The sequence below is a fragment of the Peromyscus leucopus genome, chromosome 12, assembly GCF_004664715.2.
Source record: "Peromyscus leucopus breed LL Stock chromosome 12, UCI_PerLeu_2.1, whole genome shotgun sequence".
NCBI lineage: Eukaryota > Metazoa > Chordata > Mammalia > Rodentia > Cricetidae > Peromyscus > Peromyscus leucopus.
This window is the reverse complement of record NC_051073.1, coordinates 8894308-8915994: the sequence shown is the minus strand read 5'-3', so window position 1 is coordinate 8915994 and position 21687 is coordinate 8894308. Positions and strand designations below refer to the sequence as shown.

The following is a 21687-nucleotide window of genomic DNA, read 5'->3' as shown; positions in this document are numbered from 1 at the left end:
CCATAGGCACACCGCTGGAAAAGGCACACTGGTTAAAAGTCAACTCCCCTCCCTGTACCATTTCACGGCACCATGTAACCCTGCTGACAGCACCATCTCAAGCAAAGGCAATCTGGGTAATATTCTCTCATTCTCTCATTCTCTCTCATTCTCTCTCTCTCTCTCTCTCTCTCTCTCTCTTCTCTCTCTCTCATTCTCTCTCATTCTCTCTCTCTCTCTCTCTCTCTCTCTCTCTCTCTCTCTCACACACACACACACACACACACACACACACACACACACACACACAGTTTTTTTTAAGAGGCCAGTGAGGTGGCTCAGAGGGTTACATCTTTAAACATACAAACACAGTGAACTAGGTTCAATCCCCGGAACACACAGAAAGATAAAAGGAGAGAAACAACTCCATAAAGTTCTCCGACTGCCACTAGCACTGTGCCCAAATATATACGTAACAGTTGAAAAAAAATACCATATATAATTACGAAGTCTTCTTTATACTTAATTCCTTAAGCATTTGCTATATCATTAAATATTACTTGAAAATGGCAATTTTGATAGGAGCCTGCCATTAGCTATAGTTAAACCAAAATCTATATATAATCTGGGCAGTGGTGGCGCACGCCTTTAATCCCAGCACTTGGGAGGCAGAGGTAGGCGGATCTCTGTGAGTTCGAGGCCAGCCTGGGCTACAGAGTGAGTTTTAGGAAAGGTGTAAAGCTACACAGAGAAACCCTGTCTCGAAAATCAAAAAAAAAAAAAAAAAAAAAAAAAACACGAAACAAAGTCTATATATATAAATTGAAATATATGCTACCAACTCTCCTGTCTCAATTCTGTTCTTTTCATAATCCCTAAGATTCTGAAGACTTCAAGGTTTCTGAGGAAAATCCAAAAAGGAAGATCACTGGTCATCTCTCATTTCCATGGACTAAAGTGGCTCACACATTAGAATAAAATGTAGGTGACTGAAATTGGACTTTATTCATTTCCAACTCGTTGCATTTGTAAGACTAACATGAAGAAACAAATCCAAGAACCTCACACTCTGATAACAGTCTGCCTGTCCTGATCTTCACTTGAACTTGACCTTTAGGTTAGTAGGCTGTGGACGGCATCACTCCAGAGACTAATTCTAGAAGTCTTTGAAAAGAGGTCTTTTCTTCTACCCCAGAGTTCCCAGGTGTGGTTTTCTCCTAACCCAACAGCCAAGGGCTGCTAAGAAAAACGTCAGCAGCTTCTGAGTGGAAAGAGCAAAGCTCTGAGTGTGTCAACAGAAGACAGGAACCTGTCAGGATTCAGATGTGCAGGGCTTGGTGGCTCGGCCAAGCTGTGTCGCCCAGATCTGGGTCACTGGGACAATCTGATGGCTCCCTCCTCTCGTGGGCTGCCGATGCCCATGCCATGACTTCCTGTCTCACTTATTCTCTGAGGAAAAGGCACAAACAAAACAGCCACCTCTGCTATGGCCCAAGTAAAAAGAGTCACCTCATGATTTTCATTCTATACCAAGAAGTGCTGTTCTCAACATGAGGTAAGAGGAGTCTCGGATGCTTGGTTAAGCCACAAATCCAGGGCCTTCTCACGAGTAAAATCATCCCCCTACATCTCCACACTAAGTCCTAACCCTCATTCTTCAGATGGGGCCATATTTGGAAACACGGTTTTTAAAGGGGCAGTTAAGGGTAAAGGATGATCGTATGAGTGTCCCTTTAATCTAACGACTTGTGTCCTATCAAACGGACACTGGACACAGCCATTATTGAAGGAAGAACACGTGCTGAGACCCAAAGCAGACAGCCACTGCCACATCAAGGCGTAAGGCCTCAAAGGAAGCCAACCCAGTCAGCACCTCTACTTCAGGCTGCCAGCTGTGAGACGAGAAAGTTCTGTTGTTGGAGACCTCTGGTGTGTGGTCCTGTGTCATGGCTGTCCAAGCCTGCTGAAAAAGGACCTTTATGGTTCACTAAGCAGGAAGCACAACACAGAAAGCATCATAGCAACTGGGATGCAGGTGGTCTTCATGTCAAGCTTTCAAGTACTCCGCAGCAATTAATAACATGAATGAAGGCGTATGCTGGGGGAGCACTTTCCTCCGAGGGGGAAAACACTGTATCTTGCCAGGAAGCTGGTTAAGTCTCAGTGTGTTCTTGAGCGGGATGGAAACTGCCATCCTTCAAGGAAGCTTCTGGAAACTCAGCAAGTAAACAACAAACCTCCCGGAAGTCCCTGAAACTGACCAGATGCACTAGGTCCTTTCCTCCCCAAACGTACATAAATAGCAAACACCACTGAGACTCTCAGACAAGCAGGGTCCCGTGCAAGAGGTTGAGCTGTCTGAAGAAGCGGAGACTGGCTGCGCTACCCGAAGGGGCCCAGGGCCACTGAGCTACCTGGGAAGAGAACCTCCCCTGCCTGTTCAGCTCCCTACAAGCTGGGCAGGAAGCAGCAGAGCTCTGGCCCTCAGGAGCTGACACCCACGCTGGGGTGGGCTTTTGGTGACCCCCCTCCCCCAGAGTCTGGTAAAGAACCCCAACAAACTCATTAGTTCAAGCTCAGCTTTGGTGCTATCCTTACTTTGATTTGTTGTCGGTTCCCTGCCAGGGTCAAGCAGATGCTTGTTAATGTCTCCCCAGGAAGTCCCCCAACTAAAGGAACAGGAGATGTGTACCTCAGTGTGGGGAAGGGGTGGAGAGGATTTCTTTCTTCTCCAACTCATCCCATCATAGCAGAACCGAGAGCATGGCGGGGCCTCTACATGCAACCCCATGGCACTTCTCCAAACAAAGCCAAGGAGGCGGTGGGTGAGACAGGCCTGGACAGCTTCCCAAAGCATCGCCACGGGCTAAACACCTTGCTGTATAAGCATGACCCCACACCACATGAACAATGATGTTCTGGCATAACTGAGCAACAAGACGGATGACCTGGGCCTCCGGTGACCTCACGGAAAGAGTCACCACCCAAGCTTTAGGGGGTAGTTCTGTCCAGCTCTGTTGTCGTCCTTCCCATCAGGGGCGTCTGTGATACAGAGCAGAATCTACACCCGAACCAGGCACAGAGGTTCCTATTTCCCAGCCACCAAAACAAACAAAACGAAACAAGCAAACAAAGCCAGCTACCCCACCAGGAACGGGGACCCACACATCTCCTGATTGTCTTCAGGGGCAATCTGCACACACTCACCGCTCAGGCACACACTAGTCTCACTGAGTAGATGGAGCGCTGGGCAGATCCAGGCCTCCAGGATGTCCCCGCACCGCCTCAGCTGGTGAGAACCAAAGTCAAACGATCTGGGATCTGCACCATTAGCTGTTCGGGTCTGGCTTCTTTCTCCTGTGTGTTACCTGTCTGACGCACTCACCCCCACTCAAAACTAGCTTTGCAACAAACACTCTAAATGTACTGGAGTAATGTTTTTCTTTCTATAACATGGTTCTCACAAAGGAATTACAAGGTCTCCAGGACAGAGACCCACGCAGGGCTGGGTGGTGGCCGAGTGCCCATCGCTCATGCACACACAGGCCCCTTCAGGAAAGGCAGCCAAATGCCAACAAATAGCCACATGTAAGCGCTAAGCTTCTTTGAGAGGCAAGTAGAGTGGTACCTACATGTCTGCTGTGTTCACAGCCAAGGGTACTCCAATATACACAACTCTGAAACAGTGACTTATTCAGAAACTAATGATGCTTTAGATATCCCATTTGCATCAGGCTCAAGCCTGTAAAATTAGTGATATTCTACCACTTAAACCATCAGCCATTTCACTGGATTAAAGTTAAAGATTCTCCTCTCTGTGACAATCGCTGTGTGAGATATAAACCCAAAACAAAATTTTGGAGGGGAGCTCATTTCAAAATTGGCCATCGGAACCAGCAGTCTATGAGAACATTGGACCTGACATGTTCTCCTCACTTGTGGTGGTGGCTTTTAAATGTCAATTTGCCATAACCTAGAATCACCTGGGAAGAGAGTCTCAACTAGGCCATCGTCTTTATCGGGTTGGTTTATGAGCATGTCTAGGGGAGACTGTCTTGATTGCTAACTGATGAAGAAAGACCCAGCCCACTGTGGGCAGCACTATTCCCTAGGCAGAGGGTGAGGAACTGTACAAGATAGGGAAAGCTCACTGAGAGCAAGCAAAAGCAGGCAGAATGGGTGCATCCATTTCTCTCTGTTTTTGACTGTGGATTGTGGTGATATATTGTGTACCCAAATAAACCTGCCTGAGGATCTAGTTCTTAACTCTACGAAATCCTCAGCCTAAAGAGAGTGAGTTCCTATTTCCTCACGCCTTATATACCTTTCTTTGCCCTGCCATATTACTGCCTGGGATTAAAGGTGTGTATCACCAATGCCTGGCTCTCTTTCTCTCCTATACTGGATCAAACTCATGTAGCCCAGTGTGGCCTTGAACTCACAGAGATGGATCTCTGTCTCCCGAGTGATAGGATTAAAGGTGTCTGCCACCATTGCCTGGCCTCTACGTCTAATCTAGTGGCTGGCTCTGTCCTCTGATCCTCAGGTAAGCTTTGGAGTACACAGTATATCACCACAGTGGATGTGATGTTATGTGATGAGCTACACAGGTTCTTGCCTTGCCTTTCCCTAAATGGTAGATTGTTAACTTGAAATCGTAGGCCAAATAAACTCTCCCCTCCACTGTGATGATTTTGGTTGGGTTATTTTGTCACATCAACAGACGTGAAACCAAGACAACCACGAAGTTCAGGAAACAAGGAATGGTATTATGCAGGGGTGAGGAACACGCCAAGAAGAGTTCCTGAATAAGAGACCCGAAGCTTCCGTTTGTCAGAAGAATAAGTTCTAGAGGCCAGCCCACAATGTTGCACATAGAGTCAACAACGCCACATCATATATTTAAAAAGTTTTAAGTAGCCAGGTGTGGTGGCAGGTACCTATAATCCCAGCTACCCCTGAGGCTGAGGCAGGGTGATTACCAGGTCAAGTCCAGCCTGGGCAACCTGGTACCTCACAACAAATATGAAAATACAAAGAGCTATGGGGGTGTAACACAAAGCTAGGGTGCTTATGCACCACACACACTATGTGAGAGCCCCTGGTTCTAATTCCTAGTATTGAAAACAAGAGACAGAAAAAGAAAATTAAATCCCAAACCAGATCTTTCAGGTCTTCTGTGATGGCCCTTATCTCCACCATTCTCATCCCAGGATTTAATATTTTTTTTTTAAAGTACATCTAATGTGTTTCTACCACAGTAGACTATGTTCTAGATATACAATTATGAAATATTTCATAACTGTACCTGTGGAATGCACGCAGCTGGGCCGGCCTCCCTTACCTTTCAGGGACACCCAGTAATGCTTCCACTTCCTCCGGGTGGCAGACTCCACCTTCTTATTCTTCTTGTGTACCAGGAAGTTCTTGACGGCCAGCGCGCCAGCCTTGCGCACGGTGCCCTGCGCGGCCGTCAACAGGATGTCCGACTGGCCGGGGAGCTGAGGGTGCCGCTGCTCTGCTCGTCGCTGTGCGCGGAGCCCGCCTCCTCCAGGCTCTCGCTGTTGGTGGTGCTCATCTCCAGTTCCCGCCTGAAGTTCTCGTACACCCCCTGGCGCGCGGCATCCCCCGTGGAACTGCTGCCGCTGTCGCTGCCCACGAAGGCTCGGCCGGTGGGGGGTGAGTAGCTGGAGTTGGTGGCATTAGATCGCCTGGACAGGAGGTCCGTGTCGGTGGCGGCCCCTTCGATCCCACTGTCTGCAAACTCGCTGCCCTCGCCCGTGTTAACATCCTTAGGAAGAGAAAGGGGGAGAGAAGCAGACATGCATCACGCGCGGAAGGAACTTGGGAGCACTTGGTCCAGCCTGGGGCTCTGCAGCAGAAAAAGGCCCACCGGGCTCCTCTGTTGCTGGACCGATCCCTCCTCACGCCAGCGCACTGCAGGACAGCTCGACGAAACAGACCTTCCACCACCCCAAATGCAGCCTAATGATTCAGAATGTTCAAGAAATATAAAAGGCACAGGGAACACTTCAAAGAGCTTATCGTTTATCTGACTTAATTAGCTAATTGGCAAACCAGCTATTGAGATTCTACCACCACCATGCTGAGGGAGCTCAGAGCCCTCAGCCACCTCAGCTGGCCTTGAACTCCGAGATATTAAGCAGACCAATTAGTTAGCTGTTCTGGAGGTTGGGGTTACAATGCATAACTAGATCTTTACAGCTGATACTTAAAAAAATAAAATAAAATAAAGGGCCTGATTGGGAGTCTATATTATAATGGGGTGACTAAATAGATTGCTAGCACACCCACTCACCCAGCAAGGCCCCATATCCCCAAGAGCAGGCAAGAGTCCTCATGCCCTAATCAGCCCGGCTTCCTGAAAACAGCCTTTCCCTCTGCATTGTGCTAAATCGGCCTGTGGGGCCCACAGCTCCCAGGCACCTCTCCAGTTACTTTGCCCTTTCAAAGCTGGGGTGGAAGGAGCCTGAAGTAGGCAACTCACCGCCCTGGGCTGAGTGACAGAGCCGGACAACTGCCAAGACGCTGGGGTATCGATTCCTCGTGGAAAAGTGTTTGAAATTTCCAGAGCTGACCCTGTACCCCAGGAGACTATTTCCGGGTCACTGAGGTAGGTTCTGAAGTCAGAATCTCAATTGCCCTGAAGTACTACAGGTATTTGCATAAACAATAATTAGAGGATGGTAGTAATCGAGGGGAGACAATGAAAACAGCATGGGACTTGCAGGCTTGAAGGATGAGAAACGAGACTGATTCTTCTCAAAGGAAGACAATAGGACCTGAGTGTGACACAGAGGTAAGGCAAAGCCGTGCAGAGACTGGCAGTTTGGCCAGCCTGGGGCACCATCAGTCTCACTAATAAGTAACGGTGGTCGACACGTGTCAAAGCTAAATGCATACTCTGAACCACCACAAAAACGAATACTCTGAACTTAAATCTGTGCTGGGAGGCAATGGGGCAGACTTAGTCATACCATAGCTAAGACTGTGCCGCCACACCGGGTCCAAATAAGTACCATGCCTCTGTCTCAGTTCACAGTTCACGGTTATAAAGAAAACCTCGGAGAGTAACAATATGCTCAGGAAGGCGCAGTGGGTCAGAGGCGGCAGCCATAGATGCGCAGGCTACCAAGCTTCAGCTCCATTCCCGATGGAGTTCGGATCCCGGGCAGGAGAAAGGACTTGTGGGAGACAAAGCCATCACAGAGGCAGCTCAGATCAAACCCTGTATTGTGTTTAGCTCCATTTGTTCTCCAAGGGTCTGAGAGTTGGAAGCTTGGTCCCCAGCACAGCAGAGCTGGGGGGAGGTAGAACCCTTAAGAGCTGGAATTAACACACAGGAAGGAAACTGAAAAAGAAGTGGAGGGGAGAGGGGGGGGTCCTCATGGGAGGTATTTAGGTCATTGTGTGTATGTATGTGTGTGTATGGGGGGAGGGGTCTTACCCTTGGGAACCACCAACGCTGGTCTTCGGAATCTATTCCTGCAAGAGTGAACTGCTAGAGAAGTCCTGGTCCCCTCAGTCTCCACCACGCCCCATCTGACCACGCAATCTCTCCCTCTCAGATTGACTCCCACTGTAAACGCTCTGTGCCAAAAAGACCTCAACAAAGCCAGCGGAGGCTGGAACCAAGTTCCTGGACGTCCCAGACTAAGCTAAATCCAAGTCTTTTCTTTACAAATTAAGTAGCCTGGGGCATTTCATTATGGCAGTGGGAAACAGACCAACAGACCCTGTGCCTGCTGGCTCTACTGCTTTGTTTTCTGTTCTTCTGCCTAATAACAGCCATGGAGGGTCACAGAGAACCCAGATTCCGTTAGTAAAAGATCCACTACACAAACAAAAAGCAGCATTATCAACCCACATGGCTCTCTGGCAGGGACATTTACCATATGTGTCCCTGTGGATGTTAAGACAATAAAGAAAGCTGACAATCTTTAGATAACCAAAAGCCGTGGAGGACAAGAAATCTGCGAATTTCTTCGATTTGATTTCCATGGGTCTGTAAGTCCTCTGAAGACGGCTGGGCCTGTATATTTGTTGCTTTTTTTCTATTGCTGTGATACATAACCAAGGCCATGTACAGAAGAAGGGGTTTATTTGGACCCATGGTTCCAGACAGATAAGACTCCATCAAGTTCAGAAAAGGTGGCAGCGAGTAGCAGTCATGGTCGCTGGGACAGATGCTGAGGGTTCACATCTTAAACCACAACAAAGAAGCCAAAAGAATGAACCTGGGATGGTCTTGAACACTCGAAGCTCACAGTGACACACCTCCTCCAACAAGGCCACACCCCCAACTGGGGACAAAGTATTCAAATGTCTGAGACTATGGGGGAGATTTCATTCAAACTACCACAGAAATGTATGAAGGAACTAGCTGTAACCACCCTGAGAAGCCACACAGGCAATATCCTCCACAGGAACGACTTCAGTCCAAAGAAGAAAAGAGATGACGCCACACCTCTTAGAATTCCCAGAGTCCTTGAACAGGAAGGAACCTTCCAGAACCATTTCCTTCACTAACAGCTAGGCACACGAGGGCTCGGAGAGTCCTAATTCTGGTTAGTGGCAGATGGGAGGTTTGAACTCATGCTGCTGAGAGCCTTTCCCACTGTGGAGCAGGGCAACCCTGTCGCTCAGCTGTGGGAACAGCCTGTGACCAGAGTTTTGCCTTCGTTATTCAACTGCATCCTTCCCCACTTGGTTTAATGTATCTCCAGTTTTCTCTGGAAAAGGCTAAGGGATTGCTGGTCTGTTTGTTTTAACCTGCACAGCAAATAGCTAAAAGCCAACAGTGGAAGGAATCAGAAGAGCTATAAAGAAGACGATGGGACGCAGAGGGTAAGAGCTGGCCGGACAGCTCTCAATGCCTATCTTTTACAGTTTACAACAAGCCTACCAACCGTTCCCTCCTGCACAGACCTCCTTGCTTCCACCTACGCAAGTGTTAAGGTAAGGAAGGACTCTAGGGACACTCACCTCTATGTCACACCTGAACATCTGCTCATGCCAGCTGAAGCTGCAAACTTGCAACGGCCCAGGTTGTGTGTGTTCAGCTCGGCGATGGTCACCAGATTGAGCCAAGATGAGATTGCTCCAGGTAGGAAGCCTGCGGGCCCCAGCTCAGCTCACAGACTTTCAGAGCACATGGCTCAGTGTAATCGCTGGGGAGTGTCCTTGGAGCTGCCCAAGACACACCACCTCATCCCAGACGTAGCTAATTGGGCTCAGTAGCACACATTCCCCTCTATGTGACCGAACCCATTGGGAAAGAGATGTCAGCTGCCCTGCTCCAACCCCTACTTAGTCAAGATGCTTGGGCTGTCCCAGATACCCTGAAGCCCATGCCCTAGCACTGTGGATGATGGGGTCAATAAAGCCAGAGACATTGCGCAATACTCTTCTCTCTTTCCCTCGCTGTGACACAAACCTTCCTTGTGGTCATCTTTTGGAAGGGCTCTTCCTGCCCTTCTCGGTCTCTAGGCAATTTCACAACTGAGAAACCTGATCCTCCCCACATGGAGAAGTACCTAGCAACCTCCAGACTCTTCCCTGCAGCTAGAAGACTGACCCCAGGAAGGAATGCCTGGAGGCCACGCAGTCTTCCTATAACATCAAGGCTCCTTCTCACCTAACTCCACACCTCAGCATCTGCTCTCTGCCAGCCTATTTAGCCAAATACTCAATTTTAATTTCAAAAGTCAGAGGAGGGCCGGGGAGATGGGTTCGAGGTGAAATGAAGTGCCTGCCATGCAATTATGAGGATCGGCCTTGGACACCAACGAACCTCCGCCAAGTGGGAGGGGCACACTCACTGGCAATTCCAGTCTGACACAGACACACACACACACACACACACACACACACACACACACACACACACACACACACACACACGCACACACACACGCACACATGCACACACACACACACACACACACACGCACACACACACACATGCACACACACACACATGCACACACCCACATATGTGCGCATCCATACGTGCAAAAACATGTCTACACACATACACGCATACCACATGCATACGCATGAAAAATCCACTGGCGATCTAGGGACAGGGCTCAGTAATGGAGGGCTGCCTAGTCCTTGTGAGGCCCTGGGACCCCCCAGCACCAGACAAGAAAGTATAGCAGAGGAGATCAAAGGAAGTGGAGAGACCCTAGCCAGATGAAAATAACTCCCTGGACGCATCTGGCTGAGACTTCTGCATATCAGCTCCAAGTCACAGCCCCTACTAGAAATGCTGCATGGAAGAGATCTCCAGTTCCGAGCAACATCCAAAGGGCAGGGGTGTCCTTACATCTCACTCTCTCAAGACAAATGCCCCCAACCAGCTAGCTCCCATTCCACTGGCAACTTTCCAAAAAGGGTGCCTGTGCTTCCCTACTGGGTGCGCAGGAATCCAGCTGTAGCTCGCAGCATACTGCCAGCAGCCAGGCAAGGGCAGCCTGGGGCCCCTTAAGCTGTAAATGAGTTCCTGTACTGAAATTTCAAGAGGCAAAACCAAAGCCTGTTTCTACTCCCTTAAAAACCAGAATCACCAACATGGAGAAAATATGGACTGGTGACGCCTTGTAGCAAGGCGTCTGGGTCTTTGCCCAGCAGACTTACAAAGAATCCAAGGGAACAGCTAGCTCCCTGCGCTCGGGTGCAGAACCAATTTTGAAAAGCTAATTAGCCACAAAGTGCAAGGGCCCTGTGACAATTCGGAGAGCAGCAAAATCAATTGGCCACTTGTAGCTAGAAGTAGAATGCAATCAGAAACTGTTTTTCTTGGTCAGGTTAATTTCCCTGATGGATCTAGCTTAGTCCAAATATACCTGTCCAGAGAAAGCTATACACACAGCATAAGAGAATTCACTGTTCAGTCGAGAACAAAAGAGCGTTGACTTGTGGAGGCCTTTGAAATGGAACTGTTCCTCCTATGCCCCCCTCCCCTCTCACATGCACCACACACACACACACACACACACACACACACACACACCACAAACCTTGGTTCTCAGTACCTCCTCCTGGACACACAGTATACTGTCCTTTAGTAATCTCAGTATAAAAATGCTAATTCCAGGTAAAAGACTATACTAATGTAGGCCTCCATTTCTCATATATACAATGGGCAGGCGAGCAAAGGTCTCCTTGGGCTTCCTATCGGCACCGAGAATCCTGGGCCCTGCGTATGGCAGACAAGCCCTCTACCACACAGCCATGCCTCCAGCTACTCTGCCCATATCTACTTAATAAAACGCTTCATGATCTGCTAAGTGATGGTGTTAACCCTGGAATAGTGCCTCAAACATGCCGGGCACCCTGTACCGGCACACAAATGTGAGGCCTTCCTTCCATGGGATAAAAGGCATCGCCTCCAAGCTTCCTGTACCAACGTGGAAGGGAACGTGCCTCTGAGGAATCCGGTATAAACAAGATCTCCTGAGAAAAACAAGCAGGGAGATAGGTGGGAGCTAAATGCTAATTAGGCATTTAAATCATCTTCACGCTCTGGAAACAGCACAGCAAATAAGAAGATGATGACGTCATCCACACTGAATTACCAGTTATGGGGCGCTGCTGATAATTATCATTACTAACTTGCTAGAAATAGGAGCCCAGCGCTCTCTCCCCTTTTCATCCTCTCTCAAGGCAGTAAGTAGCTCCATGGCTTTCTAAGTTTCCAACAGCCATTTGTCCTACAATTATTCCCAGTGGGAGTGACTCACGACTTCTCTCAATACAACTAAAACTGAAATTCTTTTTTGGTGGTGGGGAGGAGCAGGGTTTCTCTTTGTAGCTGTGGCTGTCCTGGAACTCACTCTGTAGACCAGGCTGGCCACAGATTTACAGAGATCCGCCTGCCTCTGCCTCCTGAGTGCTGGGATTAAAGGTGTGCGCCGCCAGCACCTGGCTGGAACTGGAAATTCTTAGTTACTAAAAAGGGAATCCAATACATTGTACATACAGGGTAGCAAATGTTGTAAACATTTCTTCGGGTAACTGCTGATGCTCTAGTTCACGTGGCATGAGTCATCCCCAGCCCTTCATCTGCTCCTCTATGGATGCGCTTCCGCCTCGGAGCCATCCTTCCTCTACTTCCTGGACCACCTCGGGTCTGTTTTCTTCCCTCGCTACCTCCACATCTGTTACCATGGCAAGCTTCCTTCCACTAACCCAGGGCCACACCCTATCTATCGCCTGATAAACTTTCCCAACACGTTAGGGTGGGTTCCAGAGCCCTGCACACATGTCCAGCATCAGCCCTTGGCTTTGGGTGAACTGAGACACTCCTCCTTCGAGGGCATGGTTCCAACAGCTCTTTCTTGCAGGAATATTCATCTTCCTTGTTTTCTACAGCCTTTCTCTCCCTTTCCCTCCAGCAGTCGCCATGCCGACCCCTCTGCGCCACGCCACTTCCCCTCGCCAGCCGTCGCCATGCCGACCCCTCTGCACCACCTCCACTTCCCCTGGCCAGCCGTCACCATGCCGACCCCTCTGCGCCACGCCCACTTCCCCTCGCCAGCCGTCGCCATGCCGACCCCTCTGCGCCACCTCCACTTCCCCTCGCCAGCCGTCACCATGCCGACCCCTCTGCACCATGTCCACTTCCCCTCGCCAGCCGTCACCATGCCGACCCCTCTGCGCCATGTCCACTTCCCCTCGCCAGCCGTCACCATGCCGACCCCTCTGCGCCACCTCCACTTCCCCTCGCCAGCCGTCACCATGCCGAACCCTCTGCGCCATGTCCACTTCCCCTCGCCAGCCGTCGCCATGCCGACCCCTCTGCGCCACCTCCACTTCCCCTCGCCAGCCCTACCACAGCCACACGGGGATCCTTGCCGTTGCTCAGACATGTGAAGTGGCATCCCACCTTCCGCTCAATAGCCAGTCCTCTCCTCTCCTTCGAACTCCAAGTCCAACCTCTCTTAAGGTCACCATCTGAAGCTGCCTGCCACACCCCCCAACGCCTCGACACCCCAGCAGCACTTCTGCTGTAGCGCATCACTTACTATTGCACTACCCAGTCTGTGCCACGCACACCCCCGTTTCACTGCGACTCACTACGAGCTCTGGAGTTTTTCTCGTCAACACATCCCAAGTGCCAAGAATAGCGCCTGGCATGGGGTAGGCACTTCAAACATCATTACTGAATAAACTAACTGCTGCTCATTTCCCACCACTATCTCAAGACGCAGAGAACATTTCTTGTGGAGAAACATTCTACTTTGATGTAAAGGTTTAGTCATTGCCAAGCTCACCAAGGCTCCCCTAAAGTTGAGATGATGAATGAGTCTTAGCCGTAAAGCTTACATTTACAACTTCAAGCGGCTCTGTGCCGTCTTCTGTGGATACAACCACAATTCATTTAAAATCTTTATTTAATTTTTCAAAGTACACACATATACTCAGAGGGAAACTGGGTTACCTTATGGACCCAGAGCTCTTGTCCGTGGGTGTTCCAACATGAACTGGGCCCAGCTGGCAGATGAAAAGCAGGTCATGTTCTTTGCGGGGCTGGCTTCACGGCCACATCCAGCAGGCCCTCACATCACAGGATGCTGCAGTCCTGGTTCTGGCTTCTCACCCAGTTAGGCTGTCCGATCGATCATCGCTCCCACACTGTTCTGACACAATGTGAAGTGCGGAGCACACACTTTTCTCTAGTGCTGCACTACAGTAAAAACTGTGATTTTTCACACGCTTGAACTTCCCCGCCTCTTTCCATAGAAATGAGCAGCAATCCAGGAATGGACCTGAGATCCCTAAGAGACCCGCCTGCAGGGGATCCCTGCAGCTCCTCCTTTCCCAGCTCCCTCTGCAGAGATCAAATCCTACACAGGACAGCTGAGCAGCAAGCACACTGTCAGGGATGAGGAACAGACTGGACACTGATGCTTTCCAGTGAGTGACCCAGAAGTCAGAGACTCATACAAACACAAAACAAAACCTCATAGCCACACAACTATGTTTAATTTTTTTGTTTTGCTTTTGTTTTTGTTTTTCAAGACAGGGTTTCTCTGTGTAGCTTTGAGCCTTTCCTGGATCTCCATCTGTAAACCAGGCTGGCCTCAAACTCACAAAGATCTGCCTGCCTCTGCCTCCCGAGTGCTGGGATTAAAGGCGTGCACCACCACCACCAGGCTCTATGTTTAATTTTAGATATAAAAATGTAAATGTAAAGATATTTACATGAATGTAAAGCTGGACTATTCCTAATTTAAAATGAATTAATGAGCACTTCTTACATTTCTATTCCAATTACTAAAGCGATGACTATTGCAAGACATACCCCCATACAAACAGAAGCTCCTTAATGTCTAGAACATTTCTGAAGTGCACACAGTGGTCTGAGAAGTGTGGCTGTTAGCCAGTATCCCAACTACGCACCCACCACCCACTGCCTCCACAAAGATCTTGGCAAAGGAGTCAGACGCCCTTGCTGGAAATGGATGGGCTTTTTTTCAAAACAAGTATCTCACTTCAGAATATACATGCCAAAAACAGTGAGATAAAGACGGAAGTCGCCCAAAATCAAAAACAAACAAAACAGAAGGTAGAAGAAGGAAAGAAAAAGAGGAGCTCTAGAAAAAATTCTATATGAAAATACTTTGTTTTGTGAGGCATTAGTGTAAGAAATTGTTTTTTAAAGTAGTCCTTTATTTACTACTTTTAAAAAAGTACTCCTTTATTTACTACTTTTTAAAAAGTACTCCTTTATTTACTACTTTTAAAAAAGTACTCCTTTATTTACTACTTTTTAAAAAGTACTCCTTTATTTACTACTTTTAAAAAAGTACTTTATTTACTACTTTTTTTTAAAGTACTCCTTTTATGCAGGCCTGAGTGTATGTATGTATGCCACATGTACGCAGGAGCCTACTGAGGCCAGAAGGGGGCATCAGGTTCCCTGAACGCAGAGTGACAGATGGTTATGAGCAGGTGTGTGGGTGGTGGGAACTTAACTCAGTTCCTCTCCAAGAGCAGCCAGTGCTCTTAACTGTGGGGCCATCTCTCTAGCACTTAACAAAGTCACTCCTTACTGGACATCTCTAAATGGACTTTAGGGGACCCACGATTCCCAAAGATGTTATCCAAAAAGGTGTGGTCCATAGGTGTATGTCAGAACAAGGACCAAGGTTTTTAGCTGGTTCTCAAAGTATCCAGGACAAAGGTAAAGGCTTGTTTAGCTATGGGGCCAATTTTTAGCTCAGGCAATACACTCATTTCTGAGTCGTGTATGCTAAGTAGTCAAACCAAACAAAATTTTTAAAATCAAAATGATTTTTCTAGGAACTTAAGATACCCTTCTGATCTAATACTAGGCCCTTCAAGCCAGGAGGCAAAGGCAGGTGGATCTCTGTGAGTTCAAGGCCAACTTGATCTACAAAGTGAGTTCCAGGACAGCCAGAACTGTTAAACAGAGAAACCCTGTCTTGGAAAAACAAACAAAAAACCTAGGTTCCTCATCCTAGTAAAACTATCAACTGTTATTTGTTGATCAAAGGAAACATCAGAGATAGCTTCTCGACTTTTCCTGGTCATCTAATGAGAACCAGCAGTACTAATTTCATTTTTAGCCAACAAGGCCCTTTTTCCTTGGACAGAATTGAGGATTTTAACCTTACAGTCTAAGGCTGTGGAAGGGAGTGCTCTCGAAGGAAGGGCAAACACCGTGGAGTTCGAAGACCAGAATTTTTTTTTTTTTTTTTTTTACTTTATTTTACATGCATTGGTGTGAAGGTGCCAGATCTCCTGGAACTGGAGTTACAGACAGTTGTGAGTGCCTAGGTACTGGGAATTGAACCCAGATCCTCTGGAAGAGCAGCCAGGGCTCCTAACCCCTGAGCCATCTCTCCAGCGTGAAGACCAGAATTTTGAGATCTTACACCTACGCTCTTCAGGTCTCCCTCTGTGGTGGTCTGAATGAGAACGGCCCCCATAGGCTCACAGATTTGAATGAGGAATGGCACTATGTGAAAGGACTAGGAGGTGTGGCCTTGTTGGAGGAGGTGTGTCCCTGGGGGTGGGCTCTGAGGTTTCAAAAGCCCTTGCCAAGCCCAGAGGTACTCCCTCTTCCTGCTGACTGCAGAAATGGATGTAGAGCTCTCAACTACTGTTCCAGCATGTGGTGGTTTGAATGTAACTGGCCCCCATAATCCCATTATCCCATAGGGAACAGCACTGTTAGGAGGCGTGGCTTTGTTGGAGTGGGTACGGCCTTGTGGGAGGAAGTGTGTCGCTGTGGGGGCGGGCTTTGAGGTTTCCTATGCTCAGGATACTGCCCAGTGTCTCAGTTGACTTCCTGTTGACTGTAAGATGTAGGACTCTCAGCTCCAGCACCACCTCTGTCTGCACGCCACCATGCTCCCCGCCATGACAATACCTGACTGAACCTCTGAAACTGTAAGTTGAGCCCCCTCAATTAAATGTTTTCTTTGTAAGAGTTGCCATGGTCATAGTGTCTCTTCACAGCAATGAAAACCCAAACCAAGACACAGCCCCATGTCTGCCTGTCTTCTGTTATGCTCCTCACCATGATGAAAATGAACGAAACTTCTGAAACTGTGAACCAGCCCCAAGTAAATGCTTCCCCTTGTAAGAGTTGCTGTGGTCATGGTGTCTCTTCAGAGCAACAGAACACTGACTAAGACACCCTCCTTCCCTGAAAGGCTATGGAGTCAGGTAAAGAGGGCTGGGAGGTTCCTCCAAGGAGTTGGCATCCTGAAACCAGGCTGAAGTGAATCCCTAAGGTCTAGCAGAGCGCTCTGCCTCTTCCTGTTCCCACTAGATACCAAGGTGCGCAGACTTCCTAAGACGGCTGAGAGGTTGGCAACAGGCCATCACACCTCGGCCTAGACCTCCTCACACCTCTCTAGAATCTCTGGCTCCTTGCAACAGGCTTCATAGAGCCAAGACACATTCTATCACTTCCCCCTTGGGTGAAGGCAGGTCTCCTCAAGTGTGCACAATGGCTCCAAGCCAAACCTTCCCTCAGGCACTCCACAGACACGCTGAGCCTGGCCAGATCACCAACGGCAGCGTCCTCTCTCTCCTACTCATCCTTTGAAAGCCTCAGAGCTGCAGAAGATGGGACTCCAGAGCACGAAGCCACGCCTTGCCTTCCTAACTAAAGCCACTATTTAGTGGGCATCTCTTACTTTCGAGAGCCAACGTCCTAAGTTGTCCATTCCTTCCCTCCTAGAATGCTTAATCTCCCTGGGAGTGTCCTTTGAAAAGAACCCAGATTCATGAGTTTAAATAACCAAAAGACAGGAAGCAAAAACTCCCAAGCCCAGACTTGCTGACACCTTTGACTCTGAAGGACCCTGGGCTACCCTCTCCTTAATCTGTTTCCAAAGAACTGGGAACCGAAGAGCCAAGTTCAGCCCGAAATCCAGCAAGCCGTCAATGAAATCCAAGGAGCAACCTACTCTGTACTGTTGCTGAAACCAAAAACTAGACTCTGCTCCATTTGTTCTCAGTACAAACTACATACAGCATGTGTACATGTACAAAACACACATGCCCAGACGTGTGAATTAAACAAATAATTGTGTGCCAGATACCATGGCTCATCATATGTGATACTTTCAAAGCTTACATGTGAACTCTACAGCTTGCCTATTTCAGTAACAAATCCACCCACTGAGCACACAAAAACAGGAAGAATGGCCAAAGCTTCTTTTTTTGATCATTTTCAAATCAAATGAAATTGGCCACATTATTTTGGATCCAGTGTATTTTCTCCGGGCTGAGAGGTCGCGCGCTCTTGGGCCAAATGTCTGCCAGGAACTTTTTCCGGTGGGAGTGAAATGGTTGACAAAACTCCATCACCAGGGCCGACCAGGAGACTGAGATCTATGATTCAAGCTTGCTACAGAGGTCCCTTGGGTCAAAAACTTTGAAAAGGAAAAGACGCATTCTTTTCAAGGAAGCTTCCACACCCACCATCTCTTAAAATACTCTGTTTGGAACACAGTGCGCTCGAACTTAGACTTGGAAAATGTGGGTGGATGGATAGTGTTGTGCATAATTCTGGGGTTTGTTTCAAGTCATTAAAGATCCTTACTCAACATATAAAGTCAATACCAAAATAATACTTCCGCTCATTTTCTAGGCTCCACAGAAGGCTTCCAAGCACGGCACTCCTTTCGGCTCACCTAACACAGCCCTGCTGGAGGATGGTGTCACTTTTCCCGGAGGAAGTGACTTACCCAAGGACGTCCAGCGGATAAGCAGACAAGCCAGCATGCAAATGGCCTTCTTAGGATTCCTAGTCCATAGCACTTTGCATTACATTCTGAGACACCACACTTAGATGATCTCACTTCTGTATATTAACTTGGGAGGTCAGCAAGCCAAGGGATGGAGATTTCATATTGCAGTCTCCCAGGGGAGCCCTCAGTGGAGCTGATCTAGATGGGAGCATTGTCTCGCTTTGCCCCTGTTCCATGGGTGGTTGGGATTTAAAGGCCTGAAGCATGTGGGGCCAAGCCGGGGTCTGGCTATCTCTGGTGCTATAACCATGGAGACAGAATGTAGCTAGCTGGGTAGCCCTCTCCAACCTTACAGAGAGTAAGGTTGAATCATTCCAGGCAAAGGTGTTGTCTAGGTCAACATACCCTTTGCCAAGGCAGGCAGAGTATCTCTCTGAATCAGTCCTGTGATGCCAATTTGATTGGCAGACAATTTCAGGGGAGCCCTTCGGTGCTTTCCATGTGTCCCTTTAACAGGTCACCAAGTCTATGACCTGTCAAACTGACCGCTCAGTAGTGAGCCTCGCAGGATACTTAGCGGGACCATCAGGTAGGATGTGAACCTGTCATTTCTGCCATAATCTCACTTTTGTTATCATCTCAACTCAGAAAAAAAGAGGTTAAAATTCAGGCAGTACCTCTCAGATGCACAGTTCCTGCTCACCTTCTCAGACGGCACATTCTGAGTCTTCACCAACTCAAGATCTGGGCACAAACACCCAACTGCCCAAGTCTTCAACCCACACAGTACCACTAACAATGCTCAGGGTTCTAACGGTGAACCAATCCCCCACCCCCCGCTGGCTGCTGCCTAAGTACCAGGCTTCATGACTCATGGATGATTTCACTCCATTTTCTCCAATTGTCCTATTATTACCCCGACTTGGTGTGTGCACATCCACGGTGCTGAGGATCTAACCCACAGCCTCTTGCAGCCAAGTAAGTTCTTTGCCACTGAGATCGAGTCCCCGGTCCCATTACCTCCACTTAGGCAAGGCTTCAAAACAACTCCTAACTTGCCCAAAGTCAACCAGGTAGGGAGAGGTGAAGCCTTAGGACAATGGCTTTGGCAGCCTCAGCAAAATCCATCTTCAGGAAGAAACCCAGCCGCACACCAGGCCCTCTACCACTGGCCCACCTTAAAAGTCACTCTGCCAGTGCCCGGTTGACCCAAACCAGGGCCAGGCCAGAGAGTGCAGCACTGCCCCCTACTGGGCAGGCCGGAGTGCAGCGGCCTTCGCAGGTCACCATGCTACCCAGTGTCTTTCAAAGCAAATGGCTCAGATCCACTTGGGGATCAGAAGCGCAATCCACTGACCACTTCTCAACCTGGTCGGGATCCTGAACTCCCCAAAATCTGCCACAAGGAACAGCAGCATCGGGAAAGGACCAAAGCATGGAGGGTTGTCTGTCAGCCACTCAAGCTATCCTTGCCAGCCAAGTCAGTGGGCCCCCCTTCCACAGGTCACACGCTTTTCGAGTCTTCTTCTGCAAATCTGCCCATACCCCTCCTCTCCCCCACATTCACCTGCCAAGCGAGCAGCTAAAGCATCTTTATGCCCACCCTTCGGGGAGGGGGGGGACCTCTAAAAGTCAGGGTTTGCCCCAGGTCAAACCATTTGGCTACAACGTAGACACTGGGACCCCACCCATGTTATTCCTCCTGCTAGACCTCCCTCCAGAGACAGGGCTGGCCGCATCGCCAGGAACAGGAAATTGAAAAGGCTCCTGGTAAGACAGCAAGCCTGGCCAACACCAGAGAGACGCCGACAAACGACCACTGAGTCGAAGGGGCTCCTTCCAAGGAGCTGCCCCACCGTGGTCCTCGTCTCCCCACCTGCCGCACCGTGGATATGAGCCCCAAGTGCCGCAACCCACCATGCCCGCGTGCCCACAGAGTGCACCGAGTGTGAAAGTCCCGTCGGGGAGATGCTGTTGAGGGACTGAGGTGAGAGGCAGTTTCCCAGAACGAACTTAACAGGGCTATTGCCATTCCTCGCACACCCTCCCGCCTCACCCCATACACACCCCTCAATCCCCACCCCTTACCCACAGAACTGGAAGAGGGGCGCAGCCAAAGCCATACCAGCTGCAGCAGCTGCCAGACAAACCCCGGAAAAGCCCGATTTTAACACGAGGAACTGGGAAGAGCAAAATCATGCGCTGGTAAGAGCCATGCACCACTTCCAAAACACGGAAACAGATCTCTGAGGCTTTACCTGGGTGGTTTTTGCTCTTCTGCCTTGCATGCTCTTGCTAAGGCTAATTTGTGGGTTGGTGGCACCTTCGGAAAGACAGTGCGATTTCCTACAGGGAAGTGTGTTATAATTACTGTACGGAGGAGTCTCTTCAGCAGCAGCCGGTGGCATCTTACGCTTTGTGAGATCAGGAATATCAGACACCAAATTCCGACAGTAGCCTGAAAATCTGTTCCTCGGTCCTCCGTTTGCCTTCACCCCGGAGTTTTTCTGAGCGTACAAGTCACCCAGGGAGTTGGCTCGCTGACAGGTGCTGAGCTGCCTGGGACTCGTCTCTGCTTCCATCCCCCGAGCCTCCTCACAATCCTTCTCTTCCGCGGAACCCAAGATCTCTTCGTTGCTTGTTAAGTGTTCTTGGCTCAGATCGGAGAGTGAGAATTCCAGGCTGTCCTCCCGCCAGATGTCTGCAGATTTGGAGCGTTTCTTCTTAAAGCTCGCTGTCTCCATGAACGTGGGCCCATTGGATGTATAGGGACGCTGCCTCCTGCCTCCCTCAGCCAAGTACGTGGCGTCATCCCGGTAAAGCCGACTCTCCTCTGAGTCTGGCATGCTCTGCACAGAGGCGGCGGTGAGGACCATGCTGCCGTCTACACTGGGAGTGACGGAGGAATCCGTGTAAGATACGGGTCTCAAGCCCATGTCTACTCGATCCACCCAGATGGGGTCCCCGAAGTCGTCTAAGGCTCCTTCTTGGGAGAAGGGCTCCAAGCCATTTTCCGCCAGGGACTGGGGGAGGCTGGGGGTACTGCTAGACCGGGTGCTCACTTCGGAGTTCCTGTGGATCGCCTTCCCGGAGGAGGCATGCCGCGTCCTCCGAGTCTTGTGTGACAGTCGCAGGGAGCGTGATGTGTGTTTCCGCCCCAGGCTGGCATGCTTTTCTCCGTAAAACTCGTGGTCTACATTTTGGCTTTCTGCGTTTCCCATGGTTTTATGGTCTGTACCGCAAAGGGGGAAGAGAAAAAAAAAAAGAGGAGATAATTGAGTCTGTGTTCAAATGGGTATAAAGATCTCAGCAGTAAGGGCTTAGGGTCAGGCTGAGCAGACAATTGACTATGGGATTAGGTAAATAAAAGCACAGCTTCTGGGTGCTGTGGGCAAATATATGAACAAATGTATCTCACCTGGCAACAGGTGAGGAAACCATTATCTAT

The 21687-nt window shown here is 49.2% G+C and overlaps 1 protein-coding gene across 1 annotated transcript in view; it reads right to left on the bottom strand.

Moving 5' to 3' along the window:
* Tiam1 (TIAM Rac1 associated GEF 1) overlaps positions 1-21687 on the bottom strand; it is a 379222-nt gene that overhangs the window by 104318 nt on the left and 253217 nt on the right. The window contains 3 exon segments of the mRNA XM_037209650.1: positions 5324-5479; positions 5482-5770; positions 20498-21471. Coding sequence (XP_037065545.1) covers positions 5324-5479; positions 5482-5770; positions 20498-21460 — 1408 coding nt within the window. The 5' untranslated portion in view covers positions 21461-21471.